The sequence below is a fragment of the Pteropus alecto genome, unplaced genomic scaffold (assembly GCF_000325575.1).
Source record: "Pteropus alecto unplaced genomic scaffold, ASM32557v1 scaffold226, whole genome shotgun sequence".
In the NCBI taxonomy this organism is placed as follows: domain Eukaryota; kingdom Metazoa; phylum Chordata; class Mammalia; order Chiroptera; family Pteropodidae; genus Pteropus; species Pteropus alecto.
In genome coordinates, this window is record NW_006440132.1 from 1,252,454 (window position 1) to 1,266,300 (window position 13,847).

The following is a 13,847-nucleotide window of genomic DNA, read 5'->3' on the forward strand; positions in this document are numbered from 1 at the left end:
GGGAAGAGCCCGAATTCTAAGAATGAGGCCCAAGGGCGGGGCTCGAGGTGGCGAGGAGGTGTCTCCCGCAGCGGGGCGACGAGGGTGGAGATGTTTTCCTGGGGCCCCGTGGAAAAGAAGGACGTATTGAAGAGTGGTTAAGAGCCTGGGTCCCCGTGTCCAGATCCTCCCAGCCCCATACAGCGCGCAACCCCTGAGCCTCAGTTCTCAGTAGTTTCCCGTTTTATCGTGGTTGTGAGCGGAGCCTGAATTAGATAATTTACCTAAAGGCTCTCGCAGTGCCTGGCACTTGGTAAATACTTAAATGTGAGCTGTTACTGGGGGCGAACAGAACTTAGACAAACTTTTCCATTGTCAGAGCCAATGAAACGGGCTGCTGGTGAGATGAAGATCCTTTCCTCTGGAGGTGTGCAAGCAGCGGGTGGGGGTCATACATAGGGGTTGCTATGGGGGGAATTCTTGTCCTAGTTATCGGTCAAGAGTCTTTGCCTGGTTCTTCCTTGCCGGCCTGGGTCTCTAGGTAGCCATGGCGACTGAGCCTGCTCCATGGGCTGGCTGCACCAAACCACCACAGAATTAAGAAATGGGATCTCTGCTCCTGAGAAATTCAGTCTTCGGGACACTTTTAAGTCCTCGTGTTAGCCCCAAGCTCTGTTGACAAGAACAAGGGGTCTGGAGGCTGTGCTTTCAGCCTACCTGGTTAATTTGGGCAAATCATTTCTCAAGTGGGATTAATAACCTCGGCCCCATCAACTTCCCTGGGTGGTTGGAAGGCTGATGGCATGATGTGGAGAACTGCTTATCTTACAGAGAGCTTTGTAGCATTAAGGCAGTGGTTCTCAGTGCTTACTGAGCAGAATTGCCCAGAGTGACTGTTAAAAATGCATCTCCCTGGGCCTTCCCCATAGATTGAGTAGGTCTGAAGTGGGCCAACAAATTTGCAGTTTAACCTAGATCACAGGTGATTCTGATACTAGTGGTCCATGGACCTCACCTGACAGGGTGTGAACAAAGCATCGATTGCTACTAAGGAAATACCTTTTTGTTCTTTATTTATATTCACTAGTTGTCGAATGGTCATGATAGGGTAGGTACAGTACCAGCTGAGAGAAACCAGAGGTAGTGCTGCCCATGCTGGTTACAGGAGCCGTTGTTCCCCCATGAAGTCCCCTGGGCAAACCCTTCCTTGTCAGTGGTGTTCGGGAAGCAGTTTGTGGGGCACAGTCCAGAGATGGGGGCTCCAGTGTGGCATGGTGGAAGGTCACGGGCTTTGAAGTTAGGGAGGCCAGGATTTAAATCACCATCCACCACTTGCTTCCTGAGTGAACTTCAGCAAGCCATTTAACCTCTGACTCATCTGTAAACAGGGACAGTAGCCCATCCCGAGATCAAATGAGATAGACTGTCCCAGGACCTCCCCTGGCACAGCCTAAGTGTTAGATAACTGAGTTCTCTTCCCTTACCCCAGCGAAGGGCAAGTGTATGTTGGGAAGGTCTGCTGAGACTCACGCCTGGCTGGGAGTGTGGGCCCAGGTGACCCTGGCTCCTCTGTCTCTCCAGATGGTATCTGCGGATGCTGCAATGTTACCGGTGCAGGCAGTGGTTCCACGAGGCCTGCACCCAGTGCCTCAATGAGCCCATGATGTTTGGAGACCGGTAGGTGCAAATCTGGTCTGGCTCAGCCTCAAGTGTGAGATGAGGGGAACAGGGGACAGCAGTAGCAACTCCTTCAGACAGCCTGCCAGGCAGGCCCTCGTCAAGTGGGAGTCTATGATAGTGTGTACCTGTCTACAGAGGCAGCTCAGGTTAGGGGGAGTATTCCTCCCATAAAGGAACCACAGTTGCCATTGATTTGTGGGGGACCTTAGACAAAGCCCTACCTTCCCTAAGCCCCAATCTCTTTAAGTGTCTGGGGAAGGGGGAGTGACATAGGCCCTGCCTCACCCCTGCTCAGGGTTGTTATAGGAGCCATTGGGTATATGGATGACTTGATTCAGCGTCTAACCAATGGGGCTATTGGGAGGTTTATGTGTATCAAACCAGATATTATGTGTGTCTTGATGTCTCATGTCGTTTGTGATTGTGTGTGTCTCAGAGGGGAAGAGTGTGACCGTCTCAGCCCAGCCTAGCTCAGCTCACTCTCTCTGAACTCAGCCACGCTCCAGGGCAATGACACTTGGGAAAGGGGGTAAGGTAGGGGTTAGTAAGGGCAGAGGGATGTTTCTTGGTCCCTGTCCTCCCCTGTCCTTACCTCACTAGAGGCCACCAGCCCTGGGAATGAGAACAGTGCTGACTATGGGAAGGCAGATGGGAGTGAGGGGGCTGGATTAGGGTGGGGTGTCAGAGCCCCTCCCACCACAGGCCCCCACTCCACCCACCCACAGGTTCTACCTGTTCTTCTGCTCCGTGTGTAACCAGGGCCCAGAGTACATCGAGCGGCTGCCCCTACGATGGTGAGAGGATGAGGCTTGGCCCACACCCACCTGGGCCCCTTCCAGCTCCTCCCCTCCTACCCTCTCCAGGAACAATTCCATTTCCAACCACCTTGTCCCAGCCTTGCCCCTGCCCTTCATCCCTGACCCAGGAGGCTCCAGCCCTGGCTGCTGTCTCACCCCGGCCCCACCTCCTTACCCCTTTGCCCAGGGTGGATGTGGTTCACCTGGCCCTTTACAACCTGGGGGTGCAGAGCAAGAAGAAGTACTTTGACTTTGAGGAGATTCTGGCCTTTGTCAACCACCACTGGGAGCTCCTGCAGCTCGGCAAGGTATGCTGGACCATGGGGTGGCAGAATGGCAGGAGTTCACAATGGGGTTACCACGGTCTGGAGAGGTTTGCCCAGGCCCACACAGTGCCGGGCTAGGATCTAGGTCTCTGAGTGCTCACTCTTCAGCTGCTGGCTGGGACAAAAACCCAGAGCCTTGGAGCTGCTGCATCCCTGAGTCCACACCTCTGAGCCTCTGCCTTGCAAGGGGCTTCCTGACCCAGGTTTCAGCAGTGGGCAGGTTAGGGCCTCACCGACTCAGCTGCAGGGAGCTAGGAGTGGAGTCTGGCTGGAGCAGGGCTCTCTACAGAAAGAGATGTTTGAGCCACTCCAGATGACCTGGCTAGGATGGAAAGTGAAATGGGCCTCCCCCCTGCTGGTCCTACTTTGAATAGCAAAAGTGGGCAGCTGGGGCCTGGCAGCCTGGGATCCATGGGGTGAAGTAACAAGCCAGACTTTCAGGATGTCAGAGGTGGAGAGTGACTTGCCCGTGGTTAGCACAACTTCGGAGCTAAGCTGGAACTGAAGCCAGGGCCTTCCCAACCATTTCCACGTTGGGGCCATGTCCCCTTCTCCCTTGGCACCCTTAAAGTCCTCTCCCCCACATCTAGAGTGAGGCATCTTTTCTACTGATGGTCCCAAATCCTCTGATGAGACAGGGATTTTTTTTTTTTAAAAAAAAGTAATCCTTATGCTTTGCAAAAAATTTTGGATGATATATAATATCTTCATTTTCATATATTTTATGTAATATATCTCTTCATTTACAGTGTTTGGTAATTTATAAAACACACATAAAGCCCTAAAGATAGGTAGAGCTGGTACTTTTTTTAAATAATACTTTTTCTAATAAAGAAGTATATTAAAAAAAAAAAAAAAAGCCATCCATAGTCCCACATCATACGACCCGGAAGCTACTGTGCTGATGCACAGGTGCCTTTCCTTCCGTCCTCTCGTCAGCGTGTGCTTTCCTTCTCACGTAGCTTAGGTTATACAGCACGTGCAATTTTAAGTCATCTTTTCAGCTTAGACCACATCATAAATACTTTTCCATACCATGAAAGTTTTCATAAACATTTTTTAATGTCTGCATTGGTTCCCACTACAGTTTACTTGTTTCCTTCCTGTTGGGCGTATCGTTTCGTGTCCATTTGTCCCAATGGCCCAGCATGGGGAACAGTGCCGCGGTGAACAGTTTTGTACACAAAGCTTTCTCCATGTTTCATATTATGTCTGTATGACAGAGTCCATGGAGTAGCATCTCTGGGTCAAGGGCACAGACATTTTTAAAGCTCTTGATACATTTGGGACAGGAGTTACTCTCCCCAGTTACAGACAGGAACTGAGCTCAGAGAGGTCATGGAGTAAGTCAGTGGGCCTCACGTGGAGAGCTCAGAAGCATCAGGAGACTGGAGAGGAAGGGGACAGGGCGGAGGGCTCTTCAGATGCCATGTGTCTGGGTCTGACTGTCCCGCTGGCCTGCTCCCCCTTAGCTCACCAGCACCCCCGTGACGGACCGAGGACCGCATCTCCTCAACGCGCTGAACAGTTACAAAAGCAGGTGTGTGCCAGGGCGGGGGTGCCATGGGGCCCCCGACAGGTGGGATTTCAGTCTAACGGTTCTTCCTACCTCATACATAGCTTTTGCTCAAGCTGTGCCCCCTGCCTGGGTCTCCCGCCCCTTCTCTTTGACTGTATAAGTCTTATCCATCCTTCAAGATCCAGGGAGCACCCCATCTCCTTTGTGATACCTCCCTGACCACTCCATCAGTGTGACACATTTTGGTTCTGGGCTCAGCTCCATACGGGCTTGCCACCCCTCCCACCCTCCACCTCCTGACCTCTGAGGGCCCCTCCTGCCCCAGCCATCTTTGGTTCTGGGCCGGGCACCAAAATATCAATTCACCATCTCCCAGGTGAGCTGCATGGCCCCTGCTTCCCGTCCAGTCTTCTTTGAGTTCTCAGAACACACAGCTGACACATCCCTTGCTACCGCCACAGGGAATGCCCAGGCTCCTTAACATGGCATTCAAGGCCTTGGATGATCAGTCCCTGCCCATACCTTCTGCCACGGTTCCTTTGCTTTATTCTGGGTGTCAGCCATTCTGAGCCCTTTGCTTTCCCACTCATGCTTTCGCTCGCGCACCTCCCTTTGCCTAGGATGCTCTTCAGTCCCTTTCATTTGTTTGTTCTATCAACTCTTTATCAAACTGCTGCTCTGTGTCAGTCCTGTGTAGGTGTGAAGACACAGTGAGGAATAAGTTATGGTCCCTGCTTCTGTGAAGCCTCTCCACACATCTCTAGGCTGACTTAATTCACTCTGTTTTCTACCTTCTCATGGTTTGGGGCCAGACACAGACCTACTCTTGAATACACGAGGCCTCCTGTCCTTCTGTGGACAGTCTCCTGAGGGTAGGGCTGTGTCTGAGTCACCTCTTCAGCCTTATGACACCTCAGCCAGTGTTAGAAGGATGAGGGGAGTGCCTGGAGGTGCTTTCAGTCTCCTTGGGGAGAGCAGAGGACAGAATGGTATTCCACTGGGAGCTGGAAGCAGCCTTCCTGTGGGAGGTGACCTGGGGGCTGGTTGAGGCAGAGAATAGGGAGGCGGGCAGCAAGCAGCACACACAGGCAGGGGAAGGAAAGGGAGGAACCACAGCCACGTCCTCAGCCACCACCTGGACTCCTGATCCCACAGGCTTTGAAGGAATCAGCTTCTCCACAAGGCCACTCTGGATTTTAGCTCTGGGTCCAGGGCGACAGAGAGAGTAGTTTTAACACTGGACTCTCCTCCCTAGGAGGATGGACCCACAGACTCCAGAGCTTTCTCCTCCCCTGCCCATCCCCCAGGTTCCTCTGTGGCAAGGAGATCAAGAAGAAGAAGTGCATCTTCCGCCTGCGCATCCGCGTCCCACCCAACCCGCCTGGGAGGCTTCTGCCTGACAAGGGCCTGGTGCCCACTGAGAATGGCGCCTCCTCCGAGCTGCGTAAGAGAGGAAAGAGCAAGCCCGGGTCAGTGCCCCAGGACCCAGGGACTAGGGCTGCAGCCGCACTCGGGATCTCTGCTCCCAGCTCCCAGCCTCAGCCGATAGGCTATGCAGTGGGCCCAGAGAGTATGCTAGCATCCACGCAAGCGGGGAGGACCTGCATCCAGCTAGCCCCAGCTGGAGGTGCTCGGAGAGGCCCGTTAGTGGCTAGCCAGGGCTTAAGCCCACATCCCGACTCCTTCCACAGCCCTTACTGCCTGAGTTGGAGGAAAAGCCAGATCAGGGGACCCAGTCTTGCTGGAGGGCGTAAGCAGAGAGGTGAAGGGGAAGTCAGAGCGTGAGGGGTCCCTAGCTCTCCTGCCTGAGCCGAGCCCCTTCATCCTGGGTGTGGGCTGGGAGGAGAGCATTTGGGTGCATGTGCCCGGAAAGGCATCTTCTCTCTTTCTGCCCACCATACCCCCTTACACCGTCCTGCACCTGCTGCCCCAGAGGACTGACTTCCCCTTCTCCCCCATCTCCTTGTGGAGAGCCTGACCCCACCACCGCAGCTGTGACCCCAGCCCTGCCCCTGCCACTCCTCCCTCTGGGCCACCTCTCGGGCCCTCAGGCTCTGACTGGGCCACCCTCTCCCTTTTCTGTCTCCACAGTTTGTTGCCTCACGAATTCCAGCAGCAGAAAAGGCGAGTTTATAGAAGAAAAAGATCAAAGTTTTTGCTGGAAGATGCTATTCCCAGTGTTAGTTCCTTGTTTTCTTACTCTCCACTTTCACATGCAGGGTCAGCACATACCAGGGATTCCTGTGCAGAGAACGAGTCCCCCAGGCCCAGGGGACTCTCCCACGTCCCATAAAGGAGAAGCCAGCTCCTATTGTAACAGCTAAATAAGGAAAAGCCAGGCACTGCAAGCCCACTCATTTCTCTCTCCAGATTCTCCCCAGAACCCGAAGCAGGGGCAAGGGTAGGCAGTATTCTGATCCCCACTGTCCAGCTGGGGAAACTGAGTGCCAGGCAGGGGCAGTGGCTTCCCTGAGGTCACACCTCAGGTGGTAGCAGAGCCCAGCCTAGAACCAGGGCCCACGATCAATTTCTTTCCTCCTTCAGCCCTGCAACCTCACTGAAGCCCTCCCCTTGGGCAGCAGTATTAGCGATGCTTCCCATCTCCCCAGCATTTGACAGTTTACAAGGCACTTTCACAACCATCATTTCATTCTGTTGTACTTCCTGACACCTCTGGGAATGAAGCATGGCAAGGGTTACTGTCCACTTTTGCAGCTGAGGTAACAGACCCAGACCTGGCAAGGTCATACGGTTGGCCAAAGGCAGAGCCAGGACTAGAGTCAGTGTGACTTGGCTCCCTGGTCAGGCCTGGGAATAAAGAGGAAGTGACAAGTCTTACCGACGGGAGGGTCCAGCCCTCAGAAGACCTGGCTGGACCAGCAGGCAGCCTGCATGGCCCTCAGCCCCCAGGGAGACGATCCAATGCTCACTGACCCAATCTCCTCTCCCTGTGTCCACAGAGCGACTTTACCTCGGCCTGGAGCACCAACCACCACCTGGCCAGCATATTTGACTTCACATTGGATGAAATTCAGAGTTTAAAAAGGTAACAGTGAGGGACCCAGCAGAGAGGTCTGCTGTGGAGACCAGGCTGGAACCAACTGGGGAGATACCTCTGCTCCCTGCAGCAGTGAAGGCAGGCTCTTCAGAGGGCAAGCAGAAAGCCTTTTGGGGGAGTGGGAGCTTCCTTGGGGTCAGCCTAGTTAAAACGGTCCATATTGCAGAAGGCCGCCTGAGGGTCTTCTACACTGGAGCTTTCAGCGTAACCACCCTCTGCTGTACAGTCTCCAGTGCCCCGGGGATAGACCTCGGAGCAGCATTCCAGGCCTGCCTGGCGCGGGCCCTCCCTACCTCTCCCACCCCAATCCTGCTTCTCTCAGCCCCTTATACCAAAATCACTGTTTGCATTCACGTTCGCCTTCCCCCAGGAAGCTTTCACTGACTCCCCAGGCTGCCTTGGACGCTTCCTGTGTATTCCAACAGCACCTTGTGCTTGGTGTATCCAGGTCGTTCAGTGCTTTCCTGTAGGGATGGATGAGAGCAAGGGCTTCAGACAGGACTGGGCTCCAGACAGGACTGGGCTCCAAGTTACTAGCCATGTAACTTTAAATTCTTTAACTTCTCTGAATTTCCTCACTTGTTTTTACATGGTCGTTAGGAGATTCAAACAAGATGTTGTATATGAAAACACTCTGGGCCTGTAAAGGATAGCACAGGTGTGCTGGGATCATGCTTATTAACGACATTTTTTAATTACTGCCACAGTGCGTACATCACCACCAGGGGCGGGTGGTCAGGGAACGCTTTCTTGACTCCTTGGACTTTGAATTCTGGAAGGGTAGAAAGTGGACAGGCAGAGAGAGGTGACCACTGCAGGTGTGGTGGCAGGAAGCTCAGCAATGAGAAGGCGGGCCTCTGCTGGGATGAAGGACGCACGTGAGAGGGGCCGACAGACAACCGGAGAGGTCCCAAGGGGCTGACGGCAGGCTCACCCTCTCCTCCTCAGTGCCAGCTCAGGCCAGACCTTCTTCTCAGATGTGGACTCCACAGATGCCGCCAGCACCTCTGGCTCCGCCTCCACCACCCTCTCCTATGACTCCAGGTAAGCTTCTTGGAGTCTGGACTCAAATTCTTCACCACACCGTCCCCCTACCCCCAGCCTCCACCTCCCACTCTGTCACGTGTGGCTCATTCTGTGCGTCTGAGTCTTGGGCTGAGGGACTTGGCGTTCTGCAATTGTGTGTCTGGATCTGGGACCCACTGGCCTAAGGAACGGGGTACAGGTGGGGGCTGAGTATGGGCATTCAGGCCGCATCTCTTCCTCTGCTGCACAAGACTGTGTGATACTTCGCACTGGGCAGTTCCAGTTCCGGGGTCATGTAACCAGAGGCTCTTTCATTCTGGGGGTCGTGGCCTCTGCAAGCCAAGATACTGCAAGTCTGAGCCTCTGACTGCAGGGACCCCTGACCTAGTTCTTGTTTATCTGAATTTGGTGTCTCAGGTCTCTAAGGAAAAGAGTCATTGTTTTGGAAACCTGAGGGAGGGGGAAGTGGCATCATGCAGGGTGTAGGGAGGGTCTAGGAGAGGACACTACCTTCCCCTGGAGGTGCAGCCTGTGTGGCAGTAGCTGGTCCTCAGCAGCCTGGGGGGCGGTGCCGCCAAGCACATACACGAGTTCTTCTGGACTTGGGCCCTTTCACTGTATTTTGGGGTATTTGAGGCCTTTGTAGAAAGAAAAAGTAGAATTGTGTGTCTTGGGAGTTTGTCTCCACACATCTGTGTCTAGGTTTCTTTGTTCCGTTTTATTTCTTCCTGTTTAGCTCTTCAGCTCTGTTTCAAGTAGCTGTGAATGTGTACCTCTTCCTGTGTGTTCACTTCTCTGCCACCGCTGCCTTTCTGCCAGTGCGTTGTGCATTTGGTGTCTCCAGCCCAGACCCTCTTATCCATACCCCCATCCTTACTCCCACTCGACTTGTCTAGCTACGTGAATCCAGATGAGGGACCAGGCAGTGTAAGCAGGGCCTCTGCACGGCACGGCTAAGAGGCACAGAGGGTGGTGCCCCTGGACCTGTGCAGGGCTGAGGTCCGAAGTATGAAGACCATGTGCTTTAGAGCTGGACACATCTAGGTTTGAATCTTGGCTCCGTCATTCCCCGGCTAGTGGTTTCTCCTCTGGAGCCTGTTTCCCTCCTCACAGTGCTATTGTGAGGATGCGGTGAGATAATCCACGCCCGGGGCCTGGCCCAGGGCCCAGTGCCCAGTGCCCAGGAGAGGGACTTGCGAGGATTTTGCCCTTTCATTCCCATCTTCCTCTTCCCCTCCTGATATAGACGGACAGTGGGCAGCCGGAAGAGGAAGCTGGCAGCCAAAGCGTACACGCCATTGCGGGCAAAACGGCGGGCAACTGAGCTGGGTGAACGCTGCCCATCAGACAGCAGTGCTGAGGGGGCATCAGGCCCCGAACGGCCAGACGAAGGCATCGACAGCCACACGTTTGAGAGCATCAGTGAAGATGACTCGTCCTTGTCCCACCTCAAGTCATCCATCACTAGCTACTTTGGTGCAGCGGGGCGGTTAGCCTGTGGGGAGAAGTACCAGGTGCTGGCTCGGAGAGTGACACCTGAGGGCAGGGTTCAGTACCTGGTGGAGTGGGAAGGGACCACCCCTTATTGACTGGCTCTCAGTGGATGCCAGGAGCCCTGGAAAGCAAAGGAGAGACGGCGGAAGCCACAGGCTCCCTGGTTCTCTTCAGGGCGGGGTGGGGGAGGGAAGCAAGACAGAGCTGCAAGTGCCTGGCCAAAGGCCCTTCCTGCCTGCCTCCCAGGTCAAGATCTGCGCCTCTGCTGTGCCCATTCTGCTCTCGGGGCTCCTCAGACTCATCACCCCTTTGCCTGTATCTCTAAGGTCCCACCAGCTACTTCTCACCAGCACACTCCACACTCCCTTAAACTGTTCATCTGTTCCTCTGAATGTGTCCCCAAGCTCTGGGACCCTTTGCCCTGAGGCCTGAATCTGGCTTTCTCTCTGTCCCTTACCTCTCTCACGTGTGCACACTGTCCCTCCACTGGATGTCCCTCACAGCTGACTCAGGGGGCAGCCAGTCCTTCCAGGGACCTCATCATGAGAACAGGAACCTTTAAGAATAAGGCGGATAAAAGGAGCTCTCGGAGCTTTTCTGTCCCACTTTCCTGCCACATCCCCCTGCCCTTGGAGATGCTGGTGATGGTAGAACGCCCCTGCCAAAGCCTGTGAGGCGGAGATCCTGGGACTCGGGATCTGACACACAAAAAGGCTGGGTCTCTGCTTATTAAGGCTGCAGTGTCAGCTTCTGAGGTCCCAGAAGTTTTCCTTTCCTTGGCCACACTCCCTCTGGGCCTTGCCTTGCTGGAATAGAGGTGCCCTTGAAAACCTGAGGGACAGGGAGAAGTGGGAGGAAAGGAAGCCATGTCATGCTGAACCTCAGGCTATTTCCTCTGCCTCCCATCCCCAGAGAACCACACATGCAGCTGAACAATACAAACTCACACACGAGCTTCCATCCGCGAGTACTTTAACCCTCCAGGCACCAGCATTTGGCCCCTGGCCTCCAGGTGTGTACACTCACACACACGGCCACACATTCCCTTCAGCGCCAGCCTGGCTCCTGCCCTTGGCTTTCCCTTGGCTCTCTTCCAGGGACCATGTGCTGCAACTAAATGTGAAAGTCCAACCCCTGCCCTTCTTTCGCCCATGACCAGCTCTGACCTCATAGAGAAGCACAGGGGACTTATCCCCTGCCCCCACCCTGAAACTGACAATCACTTTTTGAGACAGGTTGTGAGTGCTAAACGGCCTGTGTCATTCAGTCCTCCCAAAGGGAAGCCTTTGTCAGTGGGAATATAAATAGAATTCTTAGAACCAACTTTAAAACTCACACCCATCTGGAGGGAAATCAAAAAATGGGAGGGGGAAGAGCCCCCCTCATTTTTGCTGCTTCCAGAAATATTAGAAACTGACTCTCAATTGGAAAATGGAAAGAAGTGCCTTGATTGGGGATGGGGGGTGCACCAGATGGGGACCGGCCCTGCCAACTGCTGCTGGGGGCCTCCAGCTTGGCTGGTGTTTTATAGGCTGCCAGCTATAAGGAAAAGGTGGATGAACAGTGAGGGGATGGCAAGGGGGACAGCAGGCCTGGGGAGCTGGTTTTTCCATTACTAGGCTGAGCCCCTCCCCACCTGTGAGCCTTCAGGGGGTTCCTGTGATAGTTCAGATACCCTTCGCCTTAAGCCTCAGCTCCAGTGCCTTTCAAATGGGACCTCAATTCCTGTGCACAGCCCTCCCACTTCTCTCTGCTTCTCTGGCATGGCCCAGGCAGGGAGAGTCTGGGGTTAGGCCCGGTTTTCTCCCTTCTCAGCCCCAAAGCTGCTGCCACTGAAGCCCCCATCTGGGGCCAGGTGGAAGGGAAGCTGAGAAGGCAGCCCCCAGCCCAGCAGGGGAATGGGACCTGGGCTCTGATCTGTGTGGCTTCCTGCCTGGCTTCTGAGAACACAGCAACCTTCTGGGCCTGCTTTTCCAGGCTTCCGAGAAAGCACAGGATGAGCAAGGCCTATCAGTATATCTGTACCTTCTCTACTTGGGCTCCAGAGAGGCTCTGGGCTCAAAGAGGGGGAAGGAGGGTATGGGGTGTCTTCCCCGCTTGGGAAGTCAGCATAAGGCCTAACAAGGTCACCCTGACTCCGCACCTCAGCCTTTCATTTGTACCAGATAATAGCTGCATTACTGCCAACTGACCTTATAATCCTGTGCACCTTCGAAAAGATTTATGGTTTTGAATTGCTGCTTAATAACATTTGTTATATTAAAGTTATAATTAATGTGTCTGATTTACAACTTAAAAGCTTCGTTTGAAAAGTTGCCTGTCTTACCCCCAGTGAACTATCAGCAGCTGGGTAGCAGCTGATTCTGGTTTCTGTTCCCTGGAGACTGACGAAGGGTAAGACCCCTCCCTGTTTGGCCACCCTGCCACTGCCTACCAGTTCTTTGAGCAATGTTCTTGCCCTTACCACCAAGAGGATGTGGAACCATTTTTCTGCTGTGAGTACCTGAGCCACGGGGGGCAAAAAACATTAGCTGAGAGCCACAGAGAAGTAACAGATGGGAAATGAACTTAGAAACTGACTGTATTAAAATACATAGGTACAGGCACTATCAAACCGTTCAGTGCACACAGGCACACAACCCCAGAAATCTCAAGCGAGTTCCAGGCCTGGCTCTGCTCATTAGCGCCTGCTCCACTTTGGTCTGATCCCTTTGATTCAGCTGCAGCTTCCTCACCTTATATATATGCAGAGATAACCCCTGCTGGATTCAATTTCCCAGGTCTTGAGAGGGAACCCTTTCACATATAAATGCGATGGATTTTTACTTTAAATAAACTTCTCTAGATCTGGGGCAGTGTGGAGAGAAAAATAGACATGAAGGGGTACAAAAAAAAAGCCAAGGGTTTAACTGAATTCTGTAGTTTCAGGGATAAAGTGTAGCCTCTTAATCCCTGTAAGTGTTTGTGTCTGCCCTTAGAAATCTTTATTAATTATGATTCCCATTTTTCTTCTACCACTCTCAGTTTCAGACTTTTAACTGCCCTTGGAACAAAGCCACAATTGGAACTGGGGGTATGATGGGAGTGGTGGGGATTGTTCTCTGGGCTGAAATCAATGTAATGAAAGTGTCGAGATCTGAGTTCTAGTCCAAGTTCTACAGTGAGCAGCTAAATAGACCCTCCTGAGGTCAGTGGTCCTCCCCAGGACAGAGAGGGCCTGGTTCTTTGTGGTCTAGGTTAGTGTTTACACATCTACAACAAATATTTACCTTTGGAATTTAAGAGCAAGAAATCAGAGTTCTCAAATTCCTTAAATCATTAAGTTATTCTTAATTCAAACTTTTTTCATACTCTTTGCTCCTTATTATCGATATCTGGAAAAATTTTGCTTAACAAATAGGCATATTAAGCTTAGTTGTGTTTACAAAGAACTGGAGCCTAGAGGGAATAAAAACTGGAAAATACCAGGGAACATTATTGGATTTGAATGTCAAATTATTTAACATTCAAATATCCTAGCAAGGTTAACAGGATAAGAATTATGTGTCAAAATTGCCAAATTGGGAATTTATTTTGCTTCCAAGCTTATTTCCTGGAACACTGCCCACAGGATTTGTATAAAGTCTACTATGTATATAAACTTATTTTATTTGCAAGAATAACAGTCTGCGGCAGACAGGGCTATCGACACACACTTAGGAAATAACGATCACAAGTCGGACTGATTAAACAGTAACCACGTCTCCCCAGCTGGCCCTGCCCTGCTTCTCCTAACCTCCAATGCTGCATGTTGGCGCCTCTTGCTCTTTTCATCTGATGAAGATGGATTCCTTCAAACTAGTAATGACTCTGTGCTTTTAAGCTTTAGTATTCACGGATGATTTTAATACTATCTCTCATTTTTTCAACTGATTTTTCTGGGGATTCGAGATTCAAAAAACCTACATTTCCTGAGAAATGCTGGGCAG

General features: G+C 52.5%; 2 protein-coding genes across 4 annotated transcripts in view; one reads left to right on the plus strand and one right to left on the minus strand.

Moving 5' to 3' along the window:
- Positions 1 to 12,177, plus strand: part of PHF19 (PHD finger protein 19) — an 18,410-nt gene extending 6,233 nt beyond the window's left edge. For 2 of the 3 annotated variants that reach the window (XM_006917076.3, XM_015593327.2), the window contains exons 7-15: positions 1,561 to 1,656; positions 2,385 to 2,453; positions 2,644 to 2,764; positions 4,255 to 4,322; positions 5,609 to 5,770; positions 6,393 to 6,480; positions 7,262 to 7,347; positions 8,308 to 8,403; positions 9,632 to 12,177. In XM_006917076.3, coding sequence (XP_006917138.1) covers positions 1,561 to 1,656; positions 2,385 to 2,453; positions 2,644 to 2,764; positions 4,255 to 4,322; positions 5,609 to 5,770; positions 6,393 to 6,480; positions 7,262 to 7,347; positions 8,308 to 8,403; positions 9,632 to 9,974 — 1,129 coding nt within the window. In that variant the 3' untranslated portion in view covers positions 9,975 to 12,177. Of the gene's footprint in view, positions 1 to 387; positions 407 to 1,560; positions 1,657 to 2,384; positions 2,454 to 2,643; positions 2,765 to 4,254; positions 4,323 to 5,608; positions 5,771 to 6,392; positions 6,481 to 7,261; positions 7,348 to 8,307; positions 8,404 to 9,631 lie in introns of those variants that run through there. The other variant, XM_015593328.2, reaches the window with a different exon arrangement.
- The window catches only part of LOC102894923 (protein CutA homolog), a 25,521-nt gene continuing 20,086 nt past the window's right edge, over positions 8,413 to 13,847 (minus strand). Inside the window, exon 8 of the mRNA XM_025050464.1 lies at positions 8,413 to 9,023. Within this exon, the coding sequence (XP_024906232.1) occupies positions 8,936 to 9,023 (88 nt within the window). The 3' untranslated portion in view covers positions 8,413 to 8,935. The remainder of the gene's footprint in view (positions 9,024 to 13,847) is intronic.